Raw genomic sequence first — 25,038 nt, 5'->3', positions numbered from 1 at the left:
TAAGCAGCTGGCAAACGGCCTTCAATTTATTCCAGTATCCAGCACACTCCAGAGAGAGTTAGCAGCCTTTTTCCTTAGTGAGGATTAAGCATACCTGAAATGGAATTCAGAGCCAGAGAGATGAGGACAAAGCGAACAGTGCTCCACACTGCTGTACTGACTTGAGTCCAGTCACACAAAAGGAATTCTTGGACACATAATTGGAACTTTGAGCCACTGCCTGTGAGTCTACAAAATGCAAGTGACACATACACACAAAAACACACTGGTCTTGCCTTTTTCTTGGAAGTGGAATGAGAACAGGAGATAAGGAAATTCCCACCAATCTTACCTGTGCCTGTGTAACCCACACACCTTCCGGGTGAGGTGTTCTGTCCCATCTAGTGGCACCAAGACCACTTAGAGAGAGAATTAAATGAGTCTGCTCTACAGCCTTAGCTAAGAGGCAGTTGGCTTTTAGCTTATGTGGTAGAGGCTCATGCACTAAACTCCAGAGATCCTTGGTTCGATCCTGCCTGCCGACAACCAGGGTCTGTCAGTATTACAAGTGGGGGCTCATCCCGGATTTCAACTGCGAAGTCTCTGAAGCTCGGGACGCGCTTCCTCAGCTAGGGGAAGTAGGTAACCCACACAACTTCTGGGTGTGGTGTTCTGTCCCATCTAGTGGCACCGACACCACTTAGAGAGACTTAAAGGAGTCTGCTCTACAGCCTTAGCTAACAGCCGGTTGGCTTTTAGCTCGTGCACTAAGTTCCAGGTTTGATCCCACCCGCTGACGACTGAGGTCTGTCAGTGTTATACCTGCAAAGACAAAAAGAAAGGGAAACTAAAGGCTACGGGTAAGTCACTGATATGAAGGCTGATTTTTATCTAACACTAGTGTTAATTGGGAATAACTCCAATAAACTCAGTGGAGGTGAGTTACATTGATGTAAAATGAATGCAATTAAGAGAAGATTCATGCTTATTGAAACTATTATTTTGTAAGGTACAGGACTTTACAGTGATGAGCATGGTACAAATTAAGGGTCAGACAGATTTTGGCATTTGTGAATACAGTGTGCAAGAGATGAAGGAGGAAAGGAAAGAGTGAATGCAATGACCAAATGCATTAGCTTTTCATCTCCTGAAACCTGAAGGCAAAACACTTTGTAGGAAACAAGTGAAAATGCATCTGATAGTCTCAGCTCAATCTCTAATGGACATTTATTGGCATCACAAAACCAATCAAACACCACAATGCATTTGTTAGTCAGTCTGGGAGAGACTCAGGACTGAATAAGCAATTGCCCTTTCAACTTGAGGAACCAACAACATAGCTAAAGGCTGGAACAAAAAGGGTCAGCAAGTATAATACAGCAAACGTTTCTGTTTGCCCTAAATGATCAAAACCCCAAAGACACAACAAGCAGCAAATGCTGGTTATAGACAGAAAGGAAATGTTAGAGTTAACAAGCTTTGGCACAGCTCTGAGAAGACACCTGTAGGCCCCCGGCTAACCTGACTAATCAATGCTATTAGTCCTTCACTTTTTCTTCCAAGTTCCCCCCAAACAGGGTTTAAATTACTCAAAAGTGTGCCAGACAGCTGCATGTTTAATAATAAATAAGTGTTTATCCATGTACTATTTCTGCCTTCTGTGTACTGCATTGACCCCGGTGGCACTCACCTTGAGCATATACTAGTGGTTCTCAAACTTTTGCATTGGTTATCCTTTCACACAGCAAACCTGAGTGAGACCCGCCCTTAAACATAAAAATTGTGGTTTTAATTTATAACACTATTATAAATGCTGGAGGCAAAGTGTGGTTTGAGGGTGGAGGCTGACAGCTCGCAACCCCCCATATAATAACCTTGTGACCCCCAGTTTGAGAACCCCAAGCATATACTTTACACATGCAAAACTCTGAATAATTGCATCTCAGTTTGGAGAATCAAGAGTGAAATGAACAAATGCTCAAACAAACCCTGAAAATATGCATTTTGTTTGATAAATAAATAGCTTTTCCAGTTACAAAATAAACCCTGGTGAATAGGGCACTTAAAATACAGTCCTGTGAGAAACAAGTAATCCCTTACATAAAACCATCAATCAGCTGTTCTCATGTGTTTTCTGGTATTGCTTAAAGGAGCATATGGCCTAATAGTCAGACTGGATCTGTGAGGCATAGTTATACAACAGCCAAAGCCCCTGTAAAAGCTCTTGTTTTGCCCCTATTGTTCCTTAAAAAACAAACAAAAACACTAGAAGCATAAGATAAGGCAAGCATTTTCCTGTGATAGAAAGCCTCAAGTTATATAACATTTACCTCCTCTTCCTTCCCCAGATAAACATGCACAGCAATTTCCCCAGGTTCATTGCAAAGATAACCCATGAATGCAACTCTTTTATTGAAGGAGTCCCAAAACAACTCCTTTGCACACAGAATTCTTGGCTTCACAACATGCTTCAAGGAATCAGCTGTATGTGGGTGAAACTTTGTTTGTTAGATGGTCTTTTTCTAACATAGAATTTCACCTTCTAATAATTCTACATTCCTGGTACGGTCACTCTTCTTCTCTGCCCTTACTACGCAGAAAATTAAATTTAAACTGCTGAAATTTGACTGAATTTTGTTCCTTCTCCTCTGCAATAAACTGTGACTGTACTGATTTAGTTAAAAAATAACCCCCCTTTTCAAGCTTTCCTACTAAATCCCAACATGCATTAGGCAAGTAACTGGATTACAGGAAGCACTGACACTAGCAATTGCCCTTTCAAGTTGAGGAACCAACAACATAGCTAAAGGCTGGAACAAAAAGGTCAGCAAGTGCAATACAGCAAATGTTTGCCCTAAATGATCAAAACCCAAAAGACACAACAAGTAGCAAATGCTGGTTATAGACAGAGAGAATGCCATAAATGCATTCAAAACAAACCTAATCCTTTTCAAATGTCATTAATGCAGAAATTCATTTAGCATTAAATTCACAGAAGAAAACTCAGATGTGAAAAACCCTGCAAATAGCGATGTCTGATTGAATTCCAACAGGCACTTTGCAATGGAGCTGCCCGATGGTGGAAGGCATCCTCCAGGAAAATTCTTACAGTACGATTAAGCTCATTTGGATGTTGAATCTCTCAGCACTTCTACAGAAAGAGATATACTGTTCTGACTACCTCATGCTAAAAGACAACATTAAAATAACAGTTTCAGGCACTCCCACAGAAAGCTTAGTGAAAGCTGTCACGGCAAAGGCTGCTCAAATCACACTGTTGTGCCTAGAGCACAAATGGTTCTCGGTCAGAACAGAAGGTCTCAGAACAGTGGTAGATTCTTCATAGCACAAATGCAGCAGCAAGGCTCTGGACTAAGGTCACAATGTACATTTAATAGGACAGTTATATAAAAACTGCCAATTGAAAACCTGTGTTATTCAGGTTTTTAAGTGACAAGGAGGCCATCCATTTGAAAGCATAGGTTCTCCCCGATCATTCATGTGTGGGCTCTCCATCCTGATGTGAGACTTGTGCGTCTCCCAGAATTCATACAAGTTCCCTGTAAGATTCTATCACCTTTTAAGATGAATGGTGCTATACATACCATGCACCCGGGGCTTAATTTGCTTACACCTGCATGGGCAGCTGTATCCATGTGGGGGATTCACCTTCAGAAGACAACAAGCAGTGCTGCCAGGTGTCTGCTGGTTTCGGGGGTGGGGAAGGGGAAAGAAGCCTTAATTCGCAGCTAGACTTTATGGGAAACCTGCTGACTAAGGACACACTGAAACAATGTATCCATCAGCTGGCGTGGCTCCTCCTCCTACCTGACCAGCACCACTCCCTATTGGAACTGCACTAACAGTTGACATTCCTCCAGTGAAGTGAAGTTGTCAGCACTTTGAGCTACTCTAGCCCACTTCTATGTGCAAACTGGCATAACCCCAGGCTGACTCTTGTCCACTGCATATGTTACATACCTAGCACCGAACTGGAGTTACATAGGATGCAAATCAGCACAGAATCTGGCCCTTAGATGCTAATTTTCTGGAAATATATTAATAGTAATTGATAGTTTAGAATCGAAAACGCTTCATAAATCCAAATTAGCTCCTTCTGGTTCTCTTTTTCATCTTCTGTGACTCCAGCAGCTATCTGCATTCCATTTACCTCAACCAAATATGAGCAAATACTTAGTACATTCATCAGATGCACCTGAAATTTCTAGCAGGAGTCCAAGAGCCAAGACCTAGCCAGGAATCTTCATTTTGAAACATTCTCTGTGCTAAGATGCCAACATACTGTACAACAGGGTGACTTATAAAAATGCTTGTGTAAAAGAGTACAATATTGCAAAACAATTTACAGAATTAGTCATATATTTGTTGTAACCATTAGTCATATGGTTATATCCAAAACTTATTAATTCACAGTAATGACCAGGAGACCCACTGTGAATTGCTGAATTTTGTAAATTAGAAAATAAAGAGAAAATCTAGTCGCTTCCTCCTTGGTCAGACAGGGGGATCAGTTCTGCAGAAAAGGACCTGTGGGTTACAGTGGACGAGAAGCTGGATATGAGTCAGCAGTGTGCCCTTGTTGCCAAGAAGAACAATGGCATATTGGGCTGTATTAGTAGGAGCATTGCCAGCAGATCGAGGGAAGTGATTATTCCCCTCTATTCAGCACTGGTGAGACCACACCTGGAGTATTGCATCCCGTTTTGGTCCCCGCATTACAGAAGGGATGTGGACAAATTAGGGAGAGTCCAGTGGAGGGCAAAGAAAATTATTAGGGGGCTAGGGCACATGACTTACTAGGAGAGGCTGAGGGAACTGGGGTTATTTAGTCTGCAGAAGAGAAGAGTGAGGGGTATTTGACAGCAGCCTTCAATTACCTGAAGGAGGGTTCCAAGGAGGATGGAGGTAGGCTGTTCTCAGTGGTGGCAGATGACAAAACAAGAAGCAATGGTCTCAAGTTGCAGTGTGGGAAGTCTAGGTTGGAGATTAGGAAACACTATTTCACTAGGAGGGTGGTGAAGCACTGGAATGGGTTACCTAGGGAGGTTATGGAATCTCCATCCTTCGAGGTTTTTAAGGCCTGGCTTGACAAAGCCTTGGCTGGGATGATTTAGCTGGTGTTGGTCCTGCTTTGAGCAGGGGATTGGACTAGATGACCTCCTGAGGTCTCTTCCAACCCTAATCTTCTATGATTCTGTGACCTAGGTCTCATTCGATTCTACTGTACGGGGTGAGGGGCGCAGAATGGCGGTAGCTCCTGCAGAATGTGTGCAGCCCCTGTGTATGCCATGGAGGACAGCTCCACAAAGAGTATTTCCACACCTAAAATGGAGCAGGAGGGGAGGAGTGGGGTCAACCTGGTGGATCATGACTATATGGCTCCACTGGCTGTATGGCAGGGAGCAGCAGCTTAGGGGCTATTCCAGTCTGTGACAATCACTGAGCTGTTTCATTGGCACTTTGCTATCTTCTCCCCAGCCTAGCTCCTGTAGAAATCCCCAGCAGATGGCTCGGTAATCCAGAGGAAAAGAGTGCTAACTTGCGACTGAGAAAAGTTTTCCACAACTCCTATCACCATGCCAAGGGAAGGAGTTTCTTTTTAGCTCACCTAGTAAAGCTGCTGCCTGTCAAGGGTTGCATGCTTGGGTCTCCAATTAAGCAGTGCATGCTGCTTCATCTACTGGACTGAGGACTACACCAGTTAAATGCTCTGCTCAGGAGTTCCTGACTGCCACATAGGATACATGAGTGTTCTAAAATAGCTGCTTTGCCATAATTATGGAATTATGCAACACATCATAGAAGTGATGGAAAAGACCTTTTAGATCATCCATCCGTCTTCCTGACTAGGAAGGATTATTCCCTAAAGTACATCTTTAGTGCTTTTTTCACATTAATTTTAAAAGCCATCCAGCAAAGGGGGTTCTACCACTTTGCTTGGCAGTGCAAATTCAAAGAGAGCAGTACAGAGAAAGGTATTCAAGACACCTGAAGCAAAGACAAGTTCCTTAACTACCTAGGGCCAAATTCTGCCAGTCTGGTTATCTGCCTATCACACACATCATGGCAGGCCTTACTGAATGGGCGTGTCATGGGGTGCTTTCTCAGCTCCCTGGTATGTTCTGTTGCCTAGCCTGTTTGTATCTCCTCACAGTCATTAACATACCAAGGATGTTCTCCTTTCCCCAAGTGTATTTTTGGTTCCTCCACTCTTTTACCCATGGACCGTAACACAGGCATCTCAGAGTGGGAGCATTCCCCACAGCCTCCCTCTTCAACACAGCTCACCTTCTGAGCGCCTCCTAGCTTCCTGTTGTGACTTCTTATATCTTCCCAATTACATCATTAGCCCAGTAATTACCACTCTGGTGCTCATAATGCCCCAACACAAAGTGCTTAATTGATGCTGCAGCAAGGTCATTGATGACGGTGCTGCTGCTACCATTGTCACAGGGAGTTTTATTTGAAGGAGGAGGACAAAGTGAGGGCTGCAAGTGGCATAGCTCATGCAGTAGAAATATGAACTTTGGATACCTCAGATAAAAAAGCACATGAAGCAATATCAAGACCTAGAGAAAGGTACTTACCACAACAATCACATTGCTTGCTGGAATCGGGAGATTTTCCACTTCCGGCTCTTGACCAGTCATAGCTAATAGATTGAGGGATGGGTCATAAGCAGGTCTAGGGAAAGTTGACTTAACAATTATCGCAGGGTGCAGCTTGCTTATTTGTGCATAGGAAGAGGAATGGAAATTGTGTTTATAAATCTTCTGGCTGTTTGTATCCAAACTTTTCTCAACACTTTGGACATGGCGATAAATAAATACCGGTTTCCCACTCTTTCGCTGATGAATTGCCAAGAAGTGATCATTGTCTCCTGAAAAGCACCCTGTTGAAAGAAGAGAGAACATCAGTGACTTAAATGAAAATACAGTCTCATTCAGCCATTCAGATTTACAGAGCCATCTGCTGAACTGAGTTGCATAGATCCTAGGAGGAATTATTAAGGGAATATGGAATGATGCTTTTAAAGCCTGCTGCGCACATTTCAGCAATTGTAGGTGATAAACACTATTTCATTGACATAGATTCCATTCTTGATATGGTGATCATGACAAATTTTCTTTTGCATGCTGGCAAATGGTCATGCTTACATTTTGAAGACTACACAGAGGAAGCAAACACAGGAGTAAATTCTATCTATCTTAGGTACTTATATGGCACCCATTACCACACTATTTGAGCACACTAAAGTCTTTAATTTATTTACTCTCACAATTCACCAAGGAGGTGGAGAAGTATATTATCCCATTTTCCAGATAAGGATAGCAGAGACTAAGTGACTTGCCCAAGGTCACACAGGAAGTTTGTGGCACACCAGAGAACTGAACCCTGATATCCCAAATCCCAAGCTAATGCCTTAACCACTGGATCATCCTTCCTCTGCTGGAAGAAAGTAGGTTGCACAGGTGTAACCACATTACTACAATAGGATGTGTACCTAGCACCATGGAGAACTGATCCCTGATTGGGGCCTCTACACATAAGAAATTATGATGTGTTGTATTTCTATCAGCCTATCTTCCTTACATATATAATTCTAATCTCCTCTTCACAATATATTTGTTGTGGCTGCATTGAAGACAAACTCCCACTGTCCCCTCCCCACTTTGAAAATGATCACACAGTTTGTTCCTTGTATGTCACCTATATGTAAAGATAATGCTTTTGTACTTAATCAGAACAGCTCAGTCATCTTGTCTCATGGTAACTTATTTCTTGTGTGTAATAAACACAGATGCTGGTGGACAATTTAAAAACAACAAACTGGGATTCTCAAAGCAACATATAACAATGGTAGGGATATAGAAAAAGAGAGATATTCTTCAGACCAATGAATGATATAAGAAATGTCAAAGCTGGCAGGTCCTTTGTTTTGAATCGTGTGAAATCATACCATCACTGCTCTTCCAGCCTGTATCATGTTTGTGAGAAGATGGAGGTCACTAAAGATCCCATGGCACTTTTCTGAAGAGTTAAGATGTCAATCCCAGTGCCCTTCAGAGATTCCAGTTTAGGTAATTACATTCTGTTGACCTAATTTCCTCATGAAATTTCAATGAACCAGACTGCAAATCAAGAACAGTATCCTATCTGTCGTCTACTGTTACTGCTACCCAGAGATGGGTGAATTTCAATGGTGGGTTAAGCGATTCATGTATATGCAGAAATATTATATGTACTCCAGGGGTATTCTGCACAAAAAATTAAAAATTCAGCACACAATATTTTTAAATTCTGCAAAATTCTGCAAATTTTATTTGTCAAAATAACACTACATAATCACAACAGTTTCAATTATTTTGATAATTTATTTCAAAATACCTGTCAGCAAGTATGTCTGTAACAATACAGACATACACAAAAATTCTCTCAGGAGTAGAGAGTTAAAGAAACCCCTATGATAACCTAGTTCCTGTTTCTGTGTCCCCCTCCCCCTGAGAGCACAGCCAGGGGGCCAGACACTCACACCACCTACTCCCCACAGCCCAGCCACACCCTCACCAGCTCAGACACTCACACCCTCTATCCCTACCCTCCAGAGCCCAGCTTCAGGCCCCCCCAACCCAGACACTCACAGACCCTACCCTCCCAGAGCCCAGGGATCCAGAGGGAGAAACAGCCTGATGTTAGGTCCCAGGCTTGCACGGAGTTCCCTGCATGCCCCTGCCTCCTTACTTCAGGGTGTGTGGGAAACAGAAGCTGCTGGGAACCATCCAGTTCCCTCCCTGTCCTGCTCCTCCTGGCCTTGTCTTCTATTTGTGAGCTGAGCTCTGCGGGGGTCCAGTAGCCTGTAGTGGTTGCTAACATCTCTGCAGCTCATTTCTCTGGGGGAAAAAAAGGAAATTCTGTGTGCCCAACATTAATTTCTGCAAAATTCTGCATTGTGCAGTGGTGCAGAATTCCCCCAGGAGTATATATGGACTGAGACCAATGGGAAATTTTCCTGAATTAGGAATACAGACTTGTAAAGCACTTTAGGATCCTGAGGTACAAAACATGCTACATAAAATGTAAATTATTCTTTTGAATAGACAAACACACAAGAAATCATTCCCCAACCCACCACAGAACCTAGCATCTTGAATGCTTGGCTTTCTTCTTGACAGCCTGTCATCCAGTAGAGAAGCTGGGATTGTATGGTGCAGTATCCCTTGTTTTTGTGGGCAGATGGATTTGGAGCACAGGAAGAAAAGTCAGATACAGGGTGTACCTTTAAAACAGATGAATGTTGGGTTGTTAAACTTCCAGGAGTCCCATTAAGCTATTTTGGGTTTGATTCTACTGGTGGCACCCAGTAGCTACCCTTACCAGCAAAAAGCCACCCATACCTCCTGCTCAGCCAAGAGAGCTGGTGTAGTCCAGAAAGCATAGGGGCTGGCCAGCAAAATGAGAAAAGTTTAGCCTTTCTCACAAGCAAACCGAAAATGTTCAGTTGTGTCAATCAGTCACTGACCTGTGTTGGTGGCATTGGGGAAATACATCACTATGGTATATGTTCCTGGAGGCAATGCCTCAGCTCTCTGGCACAGAGTCAGTGTAGGCACACTGATACGCTCGTTAGGAGCCTGCAGCATGCACTCTCCTCTGCTATTCAGTGCAGGGTGCAAGACTATGGTCCTACACCTCACCTTCCCATTTGTAGTGTCTAGCATCCTGGGCACACCAGCAGGGAGCTACACAGATACGGGGGAGGGAATGGAAATGCCTTACAACTGCCACACCCTTGCACACCTGCACATGGACCAGCCACAAGCTGGCTTAATGTAAACAGCATTATTGAGTAATGACTTACTCCGCATATAAGTTTGCATTTCATGGCTTGAAAGGGGCACAGGGAAATCATGCATGTCAGTTCTGCATGTAATTCACATGAAACTTGTGGTTTCCCACCACAACACTGAATTTTCCCCTCTGGTAAATAGAGGGAAAGGTAGGGGAACAGGATTATGTGAAAATGTACAACAGAAAGCTCCTGTCGCCTTTGAATTCTTTTTTAAAAAGCCAATTTAAAGCAAGAGTGACCAAAGTCACTGCCATCTCATGGTTCTTATGTGTGTACAAGCTCAGTCTATATCCACAGCATGGGTCTTGAACCCCAGGCCAGAAGGTGCTTAGGATACAGTATGTGATAATCCACTACTCAGTCCCAGTTAACAGTTGCCAGAACTCAAACTCAACCGTGGCAGAAGACTCCAGTCCTGTGATCTGACAGGCCAAACTCCAGGAGTCTGGATTGATTCTCTGCCTCTATTTAAACCAAGCAGAGGAACAGGAAGTTGCCTGGGCAACTGGGTTTCCCCTGGCTTAGAACTGTATCCCCTGCACTTGCTCCCTGACTCTGACCTCTTGCTCCAGCATGGCACCTGACTCTCAGTCTGCCCTTTGCCTTTTTCCAGGTTCTGGTATCCTGACCCAGCCTGACCTCTGGCCCCTGACTCCTGCTCTGACCATTAAGTCAGACCACCCAAATCCTAATCATGAGAGTCTAATCCTGAATAGACAGGTTCACACATCACAGGAATCAGAGCTGGCACATGGATCTGTCCATATAACATATACATACACATATTGACACACAATAACTACATATGTAGTAGAGATACCATATGATAAATTGTAAAACCATGTAATAAATGAATGGGCCATGCACTTTTGACTGTCAGCTGCCCCCTGTTTACTAATCCATCTCCGCAGGATGTATTTTACCATTCCAAATCCCTAAACAGCTTAAAACAGCAGCCATTTTATTTAAAACAACCTGTCAGGAAAATGTTTCATTCTTCTCTCCCCAAAAATCTAACCTTGCCCAGCTTTCAAGAAAGGCAAGATTTAGTTCAGAATCAGTAACAGCTTTAAGACTTAAAATGTCAAACTTTGAAGTCTGTTATCTTATATCCCCCAGGCCTGGAAACCAGAGCTTTTTACCACTGGAAAAGGGAGATTCCCAATGGGACCTCACACTCACTTCTAGCCCTGAAAGGACCCAAGATAATGGATTCTGGAAGTTTTGACATCTGTGAGTCTAGAAAAGCGATTCCCAGTCATTTTCAGAAGTATTTTAAAATTAGCTTTAATTGTTTCTCTTTCTGAGCCAAGAGAAGTTAGAATCATGGTAAAGTAGTTCTCTCAAACATTCCTAAGCTTCAGAGTAGCAGCCGTGTTAGTCTGTATTCGCAAAAAGAAAAGGAGTACTTGTAGCACCTTAGAGACTAACCAATTTATTTGAGCATAAGCTTTCGTGAGCTACAGCTCACTTCATCGGATGCATACTGTGGAAAATAGTGAGGATGTTTTTATACACACAGACCATGAAAAAATAGGTGTTTATCACTACAAAAGTTTTTCTCTCCCCCCACCCCACTCTCCTGCTGGTACTAGCTTATCTAAAGCAATCACTCTCCTTACAATGTGTATGATAATCAAGGTGGGCCATATCCAGCACAAATCCAGGGTTTAACAAGAAAGTCTGAGGAACAGTGGGGGGTGGGGGGGAGTAATAAACAAGGGGAAATAGGTTACTTTTTATAATGACTCAACCACTCCCAGTCTCTATTCAAGCCTATGTTAATTGCATCCAATTTGCAAATTAATTCCAATTCAGCAGTCTCTTGCTGGAGTCTGTTTCTGAAGTTTTTCTGTTGTAATATCGCAACTCTCATGTCTGTAATCGCGTGAACAGAGAGATTGAAGTGTTCTCTGACTGGTTTATGAATGTTATAATTCTTGACATCTGATTTGTGTCCATTTATTCTTTTACGTAGAGACTGTCCAGTCTGACCAATGTACATGGCAAAGGGGCATTGCTGGCACATGATGGCATATATCACATTGGTAGATGTGCAGGTGAACAAGCCTCTGAAAGTGTGGCTGATGTTATTAGGCCCTGTGATGGTGTCCCCTGAATAGATATGTGGGCACAGTTGACAACGGGCTTTGTTGCAAGGACAGGTTCCTGGGTTAGTGGTTCTGTTGTGTGGTATGTAGTTGCTGGTGAGTATTTGCTTCAGGTTGGGGGGCTGTCTGTAGGCAAGGACTGGCCTGTCTTCCAAGATTTGTGAGAGTGATGGGTCGTCCTTCAGGATAGGTTGTAGATCCTTGATAATGCGTTGGAGGGGTTTTAGTTGGGGGCTGAAGGTGATGGCTAGTGGCGTTCTGTTATTTTCTTTGTTGGGCCTGTCCTGTAGTAGGTGACTTCTGGGTACTCTTCTGGCTCTGTCAATCTGTTTCTTCACTTCAGCAGGTGGGTATTGTAGTTGTAAGAATGCTTGATAGAGATCTTGTAGGTGTTTGTCTCTGTCTGAGGGGTTGGAGCAAACGCGGTTGTATCGTAGAGCTTGGCTGTAGACAATGGATCGTGTGGTGTGGTCAGGGTGAAAGCTGGAGGCATGTAGGTAGGAATAGCGGTCAGTAGATTTCCGATATAGGGTGGTGTTTATGTGACCATCACTTATTAGCACTGTAGTGTCCAGGAAGTGGATCTCTTGTGTGGACTGGTCCAGGCTGAGGTTGATGGTGGGATGGAAATTGTTGAAATCATGGTGGAATTCCTCAAGGGCTTCTTTTCCATGGGTCAAGATGATGAAGATGTCATCAATATAGCACAAGTAGAATAGGGGCATTAGGGGACGAGAGCTTTATTTCAGAGTCTGCCACATTCTGACTAACAAGCCAGAAGTTGGAGAAATGAGGACAGGAAGAAATTAATTTCACAAGGAAAAAAAAACAGCAGAAATTGACTCTTGATTTATATATATTCTATATATTCAAAGGACATTTAAAGCATTTTTCCAGGTAAATTACATGTGTTGCAATTTAACTTTAATTTCTTACTTTTATTCCCAGTAATGTGTGTGATTTTCAGAAAACAGATTAACTGAACCTTGTTACTTAAGAAATGGTGGGTCTCTGATCTTCACATTTCTTCCTAGTCTCTAACTCAATACTCTCAAATCTGAGCGCTTCCCCACTGAGTGCATTTGCCCTCCCATTCTGCAGCACTGGACTGGAGCCCTATCCACTATCACTAGATTCCAGCATCTCACACTGGAAATGTCCTCCCACTTATCTACTAGCTTTAACTCAACCACTTTATCAAGGGGCAGTGTTGGATTCTGCATGGAGTCTAATGCCAAAATCAGAATGCTGAGTGAAAGGATGGATAGTGTGGGCAGTGTCCTAAGTCATGAGATTTTCTAACTGATTTTCTGTTCAGTGAGACTAAATCAGGCCCTACACTAGCTTACTCCTGGGTGAATTCTGCACCAAAAAAATTGAAAATTTTGCACACAATATTTTAAAATTCTGCAAAATTCTGCACATTTTATTTGTCAAAATAACACTATATAATCATGCCAGTTTTAATTATTTTCGTAATTTATTTCAAAATACCTGTCAACAAGTATCTTTTGTAACAATACAGACATACACAAAAATTCCCCCAGGAGTAGAGAATTAAAGAAACCCCTATGACAACCCAGTTCCTGCTTCTCTGCCCCCTCAGAGCCCAGCCGGGAGACCAGACACTCACACCCTCTCCCTCGCAGAACCATAGTCATGGAGCATCCCCCACCCACCCAGCCGACATACTCACACTCTCTACCCCCCAGAGCCCAGCTGTGGGCCCCGTCTGGGCCCAGACACTCAGAGACCTTCTAGAGCCCAGGGATCCAGAGGGAGAAACAACCTGATGCTGGGGCCCAGACTTGCATGGAGTTTCCTGCATGTCCCTGCCTCCTTTCTTCAGGGAGGAAGCTGGGAACTGCAGCTGCTGGTTCCCTCCCTCTCCAGTATGCTCCCTCTCCCTCCAGCCTTGTCTTCTATTTATGAGCTGGGCTCTGCCAGGTCCAGCAGGCCCGAGTGGTGGCCAACATCTCTGCAGCCCATTTCTGTGGGGGGAAAAGGGAATTCTGCATGCCCAACATTAATTTCTGCAAAATTCTGCATTGCGCAGTTGGCACAGAATTCCCCCAGGAGTAACTGGCTTGAGAGAGAGAGAGAGAGAGAGAGAGAGAGGAGAAAAAGATGGAGCTGGTCAAAAATTTTCCATTGAAACTGTTATGACAGAAAACTGGGTTTTTAACTAAATTAAATGTTTCATGAAAGTGTCTGTTCTCTGCAGAAAATTTCAATTTTTTCATCAGAAACCAAGTGCTCCAAAGCAGAAATATTTAGATTTGGGTATCCGCTGTGGTGTCTCAGGGGACTTATAGTTCATCACACTCTCCGCTACGGGCCAGGCTTCTCAGTGGGATTACTTCTCCCATCATGCACAATGGTCAGGGACTCCCAGGATGGAACTACATCGCAACACCATATGGGGAGACTGTAGTGCATCGTGAGAGAATGCGGTCCAACCAGGGATCCCAGCCTACAAAGGAAAATGAGCGTCCCAAACGACGACTCCCATGGAGCACCACAGTAGCATTTGTGAATCAAAAAGTTCAGTTTTCAGAGATAATATTTTGGGTCTGGGATTTTTTGATGAAACATCAAAATTATTCACAGGGATGAAAAAGCCCATTTTCTGAAGGGCTTGAATAAAGGCCCTGATTTTTCACTACATCTGAGCTACATCCACAGGGAGCCAATTGCAGCTCCCTGACCTTTGGCTAACCAGCTGCGACAGAAGCTAGAACAGTGGACTGGAGTATCTGGCCCAAGTCAATTTTTCCCCATTGCCTTCTCTCCAAAGATGAAACCATCCCATTTTCTTTAGGAATCATGGCCAATTTCTACCTCAGACTAGTGATTTCTGAAGTTGTCATTTCAGGGCCCATTATTGGTCTTATTTATGGAGTAAGGTACTACTCAGCTTGAATACAAATAGCAGAATGTGGCCCTTAACTGCCACTGACGTCAATGACCCACAGAAAGTACACATTTTGGTAATATCATTGGTGGCTTATTGGGTCTCATTATAACTACTGGAGGAGCAGAAAACACAGCTGTAGAGACAAGGTATTCTTGCAGGAAACAGCAATGTAGAGAAAGAAAAAGGCAAAAAATAATTAGAGCTGGTCAGCTTAGAAAACAGATGACTAACAGGGAAATGATAGAGGTCTATCAAACCATGAATGTTGTGTAAAAAGTTAACAGAGAAGTGTTATTTACCCTTTCTCACAATACAAAAACCAGGGGCCATCCAATTAAATTAATAGGCAGCTGGTTTTATACAAACAAGATAAAGTACTTTTTCACACAATGAACAACTAACCTGTGGATTCATTGCCGTGGATGGTTGTGAAGGCCAAAAGTATAAATGTGTTCAAAAAAGAACTGGATAAGTTCATGCAGGATAGGTCCATCACTGGCTATTGGCCAAAATTGTCAGGGATGCAACCACATGCTTGGGGTGACCTTAAACCTCTGACTTCCAGAAATATAAGGAGTGGAAATCAGGGATGGATCACTCAATTAAAAACCCTGTTCTGTACATTCCCCTTGAAGCTCTGGTACGGGTCACTGTCAGAGACAGGATACTGGGCAAGATGGACCATGATCTGACCTAGTATGGCAGCTCTTATATTCTTATATTCATTGGTCACTTCTCTATTGCTTCTGCTCAGAATGCTGAAAAAGTAATTTCTGCAGATTCAGGTGTGCTCAGCCAGGGCAAGGTTTTTCTCTTGTCCTAACGCTCCATAAGCAAAGGTATATTTTTCAGAAGCAGTCTGTATCTTCTAGCATGAGAATCCTTCCTGGAAGAGTATGACCAAGACCAAACAAACTGTTCCCCCTTCCTTTCAGGGCCCCCCTCCTGCTCTGCCAATCAGACTCACTAACAATGCTTCTTTCTGCTTCTTTGATTATTGTTAGTGTAAGCCTACAGTGACATCAAATATTGACTGATTCAGCACCCTTTTCTTCCCATTGAGCAGTTCTTACTCGTACCAGATTGCAGTATTGAGCCCATACTTCCTGTGATGTAGTCAGAAGTTAGGTACAGTGAAATTCCATGAAAAATTTGTTTGGGAAATATGAAAATTGCCTTATTACTTAGATCACGAGCTCTTTGGGGCACAAATAATCTTTTTTGTTCTATGTTTGTATGGCGCCTAGCACAATGGGGTTCTTGTCCATGACTAAGGCTCCTAGGTGCTATGGCATTATAAATATTATTATTAATAATTACAAAAAACAGAGAAATTAAAAATGATCTCTTAAAGTGATCTCTCTCTGCTTTTAGCAATACGTAAGGGAAGAAAGTATGACAGATTTGATCATGCTACTTAGGTGCAGTCCAAAGTAAAGGGGAGCGTGGAGCTGCACTGCCCCTTGAGGAGCACTGCAAAGCAACCAGGAGGTAGAGTGCAAAGCTGAACTCCTCCAGCACACATGGAGAGCATGCCTGCTATTACAACCTTTTAGTACATATAGGCCTATTCTTCCCACTCCACTGGTCCCACCTTCACCCTTCATGGGCAGATTATTCCTTAACTGCCTACTGCAAAGCTTCTTGCATCTTTCTCTGAAGCCAGCAGGTACTCATCACAGTCAGTAACAGGTTACTGCAGTGTTTCTCAGCCCAGGAGAGCATTGGAGGAAGATTTTAGATGCGTCGCGAGGTGCTAGACAAAATACAATGTGCAGTTGGGGTTCCAGGGAGCAAGCCCACCCTGTACTCATCCCACACAGGTGGTTCTTTTTCTGCACAGCCTGGGCCTGGGCCACAACATTCAGGATGTTGTGACCTGATGCATGGGTTGCAATGCCACTTGCTCAAATTTTGACTGATGGTCCCTTCGTCATGATGGAGGGGTGGCCTGGCCAAACCTGACTGGCACTGCAATCAGATATGCCAAGTCACAATGTTCAGAGCTAGGAGCCAGGCCCAGCCCTGGAGGACAGGAGCTTCCTCTGCATGGTGATTGTGGGGTGGGCTCGCTCTCCAAACACCCCTAGATGCCGGGGGGCCTCCTCTCCACAGAAGGCTCAGATTAGGGTTGTGGTGAGGGTGTATAGATGTAAGAGTCGGTCGTAAAAAAACCCACAACAGACTAAATGCAGTCGGTGGTTCGCTTTAGTAAAAAGTTTGGGAACCACTGGGTTACAGAACTAGATGGATTTTGGTCTGCTCCCATATGATCATTCCTATAAGCGTAGGTGGGATGAGGTCATAGCCTGCTTCCTCCCTGCTCCCTTTGGACAAAACAATTCCTGCATTCCACTGAGAATGGGGAATGCAATTCTGACCAGTCCTTACAGTTTGCACCTCTCTGTGTACCTCCATAAAGTGGAGAATATGGCCTATAGTGAGGGAATATTACCTTCAAGTCTCTTTTAAAATATTTATATTGTGATAAGAGTTTATTGGTCTTGGTCCAGTTCCCAGGAGTCCAAATTACAAATATCTAATGCTACATTTGTCATTGACAGCTTTGCTGGTAATTGCTAGAGAAAGGCCAAGAGCTGAACAGGAGAAGGAGACTGCACTACACTCTCACCCTGAGAGGGAGTCCTTTCAGGTCAAGGTTGAGGCATATTGAGGAAACTTGCTCTACCACTGGTACTTCAACAATCAAAACAATTTGCATTTTCAGACCTAGGTAGTAGCCACATATCACCTTGATCAATTGGTCCTTCAGCCCTCATATGGATTGCGCCAATCACAACATGTCTTCCATTCTTCTCTTATCCTGGCCTTCTTTCTCCACGTGCAGCCATGCCGCACAAGGCATAGCTCTATATATTAATCAATAACTCAAGAAGCATTTTGGCTCTGGATTACTCCTTCCTCTCAGAAAACCAAGCAAATCACTGATATTTTAAAGCTTAAGAAAAACAACAACTACAAGTAATGTGAGTTCTAAATACAAATACCAGATTCATCTCTCCATGTTTCATTTGTTCTACTCAAAAACATTTTAACACTTCAGGAGTACTCAACATTTCTGGTAGAAAAATGTTTTTTATAATCATGAAAGACCAGAGGAAAACAAAAACTGTCTGGAGACAAAATGCTTCGCATTTGTAATGTCTACTTAACAGTATGCCTTAAATGGCAGCAAAACAGCATGTCAGTCGAGTCAGACTAAAATCTCATTAGTGTAGGTTATGTAGCTCTAGTTGCACACACACTAATGTTTATCTCTAGCAACTAAAATCAAGAATTATTACCAATAAATCCAGATAGATTTTTAAAACAATGACACAAATGTATGGATTTGCAGTTAATCAAATGAATAGAACATACTTTGCAAAAGGTATTTTCTTAAGTAAATTAGACTGCTTTAAAAGAACAAAAATCTGGATGCTGCTTTATTAGTCGGTGGATGAGGCAGTGTGTAAGAAACTCCAGGACTGGCAAAAAACCAACTTCATCTGAAAAATATTTCACTACACATAACATTTTCCGGGGTATAGGCGTTGTAATTAAACATCATACAAATGCACAGCAAAGCAGAACACAAAGTAGTCAGAATGCAGCCAATATATGATTAAGTGCACCAGTAGTATTTTGAAAGTGAGGCTTTGCATCTCATCATCTTCTACATTATGGGTATGTTGCCTGATATATTGAAAATGGAACCTGTTACTATGGCCCATTGACTTCAGTAGGTCGACTCATGTGAGTTAAGAGATGGAGCACTGGTCCCTAAGGCACTTGTTATTCTGACATATTCAGACACATAGTATTGATGCATTGATATTGTGTCATAATTGCCTATTTTTCAGAAGGTGCCACATCAATTTGCCATATTTGGCATTATTGTAGTTTTCCAAGTGAAGACTGAGTTAAATTCTGTTCTGTGTTACGAAGAGGTAAATCCATAGTAACTCCAGTGAAATCAGTATTTGCTGTAATGGAAAGCAGAATTTGAGCCTATGGAGTTCTGGTGCAGCTAATGTGGCTCAGAGAAATCAGTGCTTTTCATGAGTTCCTAGCCTACATAACTGGCTGGCCTTACCAAGTATTTGATTCAGAACTGTATTGGAAACCCAACAGGACAGCTACATTGGTCCACAGTATAAACTTCCTTCAAAAAAGATGGACTTTGGCCCCTTGCCACAGCATTTAAGCATGATTGTCTTTGATGCCACAATACTTCCAGCAACCATCAACTTTGTGAGTGACAAGTATACTCAGCGCTAGATTGTGGCATTCATGCCATGACCCTGAGAGGAAGTCAATGTGGGCTACCCTGCCCAGGAGCAACAATGGGAGACTGGGCGTGTCTGAGGCACAATCTTTCTGGGGGCATCTCTGTGCACATCAGGGCTAAGCCCCTTTATCCCCAACCATCAGGCTGGCACAGATTGCTCCCCACTTCTATGCACCAGAGCAACTCCATGTCACCACCTCTTCCCCATCCCTGGTTTTAATATCGCACTCCCTGAGTGCAGAGTCTCTATTTTCCCCTAAGCATGAGACTGTTACTGTAGAAAGGGCTTTTAAAGCCTGGCAAGTGAAAGCATGATGTAGAGGGATGGTGGAGGGCTTCTTGCATGTCCTTCTATCGTGGCACACCCACACAAATCTGCTCACAATCTGGTTTTCAGTGAATTCTTAAATTGGCTGGCTCTGATCTTATATCTAGAGTAAGCCTATAATTATCGTTTTTACATTCCAATTTCCTTCCTCAAATCATGTTCCCAGACTCGAGAGAGTGAGTTATAACATTTACTCATTTCATCTTGAAAAGAACATTCTAATTTATCAGATATTTTAATTTGACAGTTCTAACTTGAATCTCAAAAAAAAATCTATTGACCACAACTCCCACTGGAACTACAGTGATTTGCACCAGTGGAAGGTCCCCATGCTGTCTCTGGTGTATTTGCAGTTCCAGCAGCTCAACGTGACACACACTTTCCTTTGCAGGAGACATGGAGTATGGACAGTTGGCAGGAACTGGTTTCCCAAATTTAACATTAAACATTATGTATTCTCAATATGACATGTGGTGTTATGAAGGCATTCCAAAGGAGAATACACCTCAATATTTTTGACTGGATATGCTACACAGAAACTTCCATTTTGAAAGACACTTTCCATTACAAACTAGCAGGGAGGAGTAGATGCTCATTCCAAGTCTATTTTCATATGCATTGCACACAATCTCGCACACTTTGTTTAAGTTTCTCCGCACCTGCAAAATTCCACTGTGATTTTCATGTTACTTTGCAGTAACAACTGTTTGGATCAGGCCTGAGCAGTATCTCAAGTGGATACATGCCAGTCTTTTCTACTAGAGTTTCAGATGACCTTTTGGAGGCACTGGGATCTCTTTTGGCAAAAGACTGAGTAGGACCTTTGGCTTTCCTGGTTGCTGAAGTACTGGTCCCATGTTTTATATTGTCAATGTGTTCCTTCATGGGAGGGAATAATAACAGTGGCCCTGAAGAAAGATGCTGTGAGACCTTTGCTCAAGAAACCATGTCTTAATGATGACAATTCTACCAAGTCTTACTTACAATTGTTTGGCTCCATGGGCCTCCATTTGTTAACCTCTAGGACTTTCTGCAAAAATCACTTTCTCTCTCAATATTTTGATAAAAGACATATGGATGGTTGATATGGAGGTTATTATTTGAGTAGGTTTTATTCCAGTCTAGATGGTTTTGCTTGGGCCATTTACAGTGACTGTATATTTTATTCTTTGTTTGTATATTTTAAGCCTGTTCATGGAATTCATGAAAAGAAAATGAAATTAAATAGTTAATTAGTTCAGTAACCTAGGTAACACCAAGCATAGATGCTGGAACTAGGAATGCTGGGGGTGCTCCCTCACCCCCTGGCTTGAAGTGGTTTCCATCATATACAGGGTTTACAGTTTGATTCAGTGGCGTTCAGCACCACCACTATAAAATTGGTCCAGAACCACTGTTCACTAGTTCTAATTATAAGCTTATTTTGGTGCATCACTACGTGTTCTCACTACCACCTAACATTATTTCACCAACATAACAATTGTTTCTGGTAGTCTCGAGAGATACTAACTTTTTGTTGCAAAAATGTGCACTATATCATACCTACTAGCAAATAACCTATGCCATTACTCTATCTTGCCCTTTTCTTCAAAACATAATAGCAGCTAAAGGTTCATAGTGATTTGTAATCACTTAGTACAAATGTAGGCCCTACTCCAGCTCTGACAGCTCTGTGCAAGCAGATTTCTGCTCTTGCACATTGCCCAATGCAACTCTGGGTCCATAAAGGCCCTAATTCTACATTGACTTCAGTGGAAATTGCAGAGGTGTATCTGAGAGCATAACTAGATTTGATTTGCTTTCTACACAGCTGTAATGTTTTGTTGACAACAACATCTAAACTGAATTAAATTGATCTTTTAAAAAAAACAAATATGGAAATTTGAGATTCTTTTATGGTGAAAAAATGTCAGCTTCTTTGCAAATACATATCCTGATATTGGAGCACAATGGTAATGGAACAGCCTTTCCATGGCAAACTCATTTCTCCAATATGCAGTATAATACCTTTCAGTTACAAAGAATTGCTTTAAACCCATTACAGAATCAATACCTCCTTGTTGTAGTAATATCTCAATTAAATACAAAATCATATTTTTTCTAAAACCTATTAACATCAACTGATATCAGGGAAGATATTGTTAGTGCATCTGCCGATGGATATCTTAGCATCCTCCTACACAGAAGTTGGCTTCATGTATTTTGAATTTTGGAACAAAGCCATATATGAAAAGCCAAGTAGTTTCAACCACAGAGCAAAACAAAATGACAAACACCACATAACTTCTGACCAATCAGTAATGGTAAGTGAAATACATTTTTATGTTACCAGATGAACTCTTATCACTAAAACACCATTCATAAGTCACAACTGTAGACTGTGCTCCACAGAAAGCTCCAGAATGAACCAAATGACTAATTCATCTTTCACTTCAAGTGAAAGTGACAGAGCTCTTAACTGCTTAAGGTTAAGTTTACTATGATAGTAAAAGTCAGGAAGCTCAGTAGTGTAGTGTCTTGAATGACACAAGACTAGTAACAGAAAACTCCATGCAGCCCTGGCTGGAGCAGGCACAGCTCTCATCTTTGATGGGAGCTATACACATTATAAGACTGAATGGGTCACTTTTTGGATTTTAATACTCATTTTTCTAAAGTGATTATTCACCAGAATTGCATGGGAAACAAGATAGCAATGTATGGGTCTGTGTTGTTTTCTCCATTTTTGTGATTATTGAAGATTTTTAGATTAAAGGCTAACTTTCATATACAAACATTCCAATTAACTTAATAAAACAAGTTAAACGTACCAAGGCAATTGTACATTTTAGTTAAACCAGTTTCCATTAGTATGATGGAAAGACTAAGGTAGTCTGTGCAATTTAGAATTAATAGTGGATAAATGAAGATTTAGAAGGCATGTTATGACAAATAACAGTTGTAAACTAATTTTACACAAATGATCATTTTAATGTATATTTTTGTAAAAGAACAACCTAAAAGCATCTTAAGGATTTTCACAAAATGGATTTCAAAATGCTCCTTATCCTTTAGTCTGTAATCTTTGTCACACACATTGTGAAAATAGCAATACATGACTCTCCTAAGCAACCATAAATACAAAGGAATAAGACATGGTTGAAATCTTGTCGAAGCTAGTCTGATTTACCTTAAGAGTGAAGTACTAATAACTGATGGTAACAATTTCTTGTGACTAGATTAAACAAGATGATGCCATGCCCATTTATCTAGCATATTAAATAATGTATACACTATTATCATAACCTGATAACCATTAATTATTTATTACCATGTTACATTTCTAGTGGTATTACTTAACCCTGATATGCTTCTAAAACCTTTCATCCCATAATAAAACAGTTCAAGTTAATGGAATACTGAAACACTCTCCAAAAAGATGGTTTGTGGCAGCAAAAGACTGTATATGTATTCACATATTCATAGAGTCATTCATAGATTGCCAGGCCAGAAGGGACCATTGTGATCATCTAGTCTGACCTTCTGTATGGCACAAGCCATAGAACTTCCCCAAAATAATTCCTAGAACAGATCTTTTAGAAAAAACATCCAATTGATTTAAAAATTGTCAATGATGGAGAAATCACCACAACCCTTGGTAAATTGTCCCAATGGTTAATTACTCTCACTGTTAAAAATGTATGTCTTATTTGCAGACAGAATTTGTCTAGCTTCAACTTTCAGCCATTGTATTTTGTTATACCTTTCTATACATATACAAAGGGAGGTTGTAATGGACTTATGTTAAGTTATAAGCAGGGTGCAACAGCCATTTTCTATGTCAGAAGTAGAGATACAGCAGTACTCTCTGCAAACACAGAGACACTTCAGTGATATTAATTACAAACTACATTTAATTACACCTTCAGCACCAATTTACTTTCCTTCTAAAAGAGTGAGAATTTAGGTTAACATGATGGGAAGTGGGGAAAAGGACTCAGGAGAAAGGGCAGTTTTTACACCGATTAAGCGATATCCTTCTTTTACTGAAGAAATACAGCAAATGATTATCAAAGTGAAACTGACGCTTGAACTGAAAAGCTCTATGTAATATAGTTCTTCGTTAACCACATTTCTGAATGATGCCCACATTTTGCTAGTTAAGCAGTGAGGGGATTTACTAACACAGCTACAGGACTACTGTACAAATGACTGCTGTCGCAGCTGAAATTTTGCAGTCTAAAATCCTGTTTCGACAAATTTAAAAGATGCTAAATGTTTTTTTTTAAAAAAAAAAAAAAAAAACTTGCATCATTCTAAAATATTTAGAAACCTGCGTGGCTCAGTGCTCCAAATCCCAGGGCAATAGTGACCGAGGAAAATAGGCAGTATCCGTACGCGTCAGAGTGCCTGAAGTGGCAACAGCTGAGGGCTTGCACGCGGTGCCATTCAACCGTGCTTTTGTTTTTAATTATTAGCAACCCTGTTGAGGATACCGACGGCTACAGCGACCGAATCGCCTCAAGTGACATTTGGCCTCTTAACAACGCTCCCGCTTTGCCGTTGTGTTCATGCCGGTGGTTGCTGACCATGGTGCTGAAAGACACACACGGTGCTGAAACACTCCCGCCCCCTCCCTGGCTCCCAGGCCTGCGCTGCTCTATTGGCGGAGGGCACTTCATGGACAAGGGAACTGGCCAAGGAGGCCGCGGAATCTCCCCGGCTACCTGCTCGGAGCCATTAGTTCGGCCCGTTGCATCCCCCTCAGAGGCGTCGCTGGAGCTTCCACTTGAGCCCTGCCCAGCCCCAAAGAGGGAAGACGCCGTAGCTAATGATTGCAGGCGCTAGATTAACCGTGGCTCCTGCCCCTCCCCCCCCCACGTGCGTGAGTGTGTGCAAAGCTACAGCCGTGTTAATGCTGGGGGGGGTGTTGGGGGGGCGGTGGAAGAAACTCCCCGTGTAGACTAACGCAGGCACCGCTGTTCCCCCGCAGCAAGGCTCTGACACGGCCGAGCCGCTACCTGTGGGATGGGGGCATTTCGCCCCGGCCCCTGCCATTGCCCGGCAACAGCAGGTGCTGGAGCAGCTCCAGGAGCGGGCGCTGGTCGGGAACCCGCAGGTCTCCCCTCGCTCAGATGACGGGGGCGCTCCCCAGAGCTCCGTCCCCTAGGGCAGCGCGGCCGCGCCTGCCCCCAGCAACAGCCCCCAGCGTGGCCGCTTACCTGCCGCCTGGAGCTGGAGCAGCAGGCACGCGACGGGGAAGCAGGCGCCCGTCCCCCGCATGGTGCCGGCCGGGGACTGGGGCAGCCGCGATCCGCCGGCCGTCTCAGATTCTCCGCCCCATCGGGGTTTGAGCATGCCTGGGAGCTGAGCGGAGCATGCGCACGCGGGGGCGGCTGCCCTCACCTGCCCCTGGAATCGGCTCCCGAGGAGCGACAGCGGCGGGGGGCTAGAAACGGCGCGAGGGGCGCGAACGCTGGGGGGGGGGAGCGACCTGGGGAGGGGGACAGAGGAGCAAAAGCAGGGGAGCGAGAGGAGGATGGGGAGCAAAAAAAAAAAAGT

The 25,038-nt window shown here is 42.9% G+C and overlaps 1 protein-coding gene across 5 annotated transcripts in view; it reads right to left on the bottom strand.

Annotated features, from left to right (window-relative positions):
• The window catches only part of PTPRR (protein tyrosine phosphatase receptor type R), a 198,774-nt gene extending 173,940 nt beyond the window's left edge, over nt 1-24,834 (bottom strand). For 3 of the 5 annotated variants that reach the window (XR_012156754.1, XR_012156755.1, XM_073327783.2), the window contains exons 1-2: nt 24,699-24,827; nt 6,588-6,892 (exon numbers count right to left, since the gene is read on the bottom strand). Coding sequence is in view for 2 of the 5 variants with exons in the window: in XM_073327783.2 (XP_073183884.1) it covers nt 6,588-6,892; nt 24,699-24,759 (366 nt within the window). In the remaining 3 variants the exon portion in view is untranslated. Of the gene's footprint in view, nt 1-331; nt 639-6,587; nt 6,893-24,698 lie in introns of those variants that run through there. The other 2 variants (XM_073327782.2, XM_073327786.2) reach the window with 2 other exon arrangements.
• Nucleotides 24,835-25,038: the final 204 nt, after the last annotated feature.

The sequence above is a fragment of the Lepidochelys kempii genome, chromosome 1, assembly GCF_965140285.1.
Source record: "Lepidochelys kempii isolate rLepKem1 chromosome 1, rLepKem1.hap1, whole genome shotgun sequence".
NCBI classification, from domain to species: Eukaryota; Metazoa; Chordata; order Testudines; family Cheloniidae; genus Lepidochelys; species Lepidochelys kempii.
The sequence above is the reverse complement of the archived record's forward strand: the minus strand, read 5'-3'. Positions and strand labels throughout refer to the sequence as shown.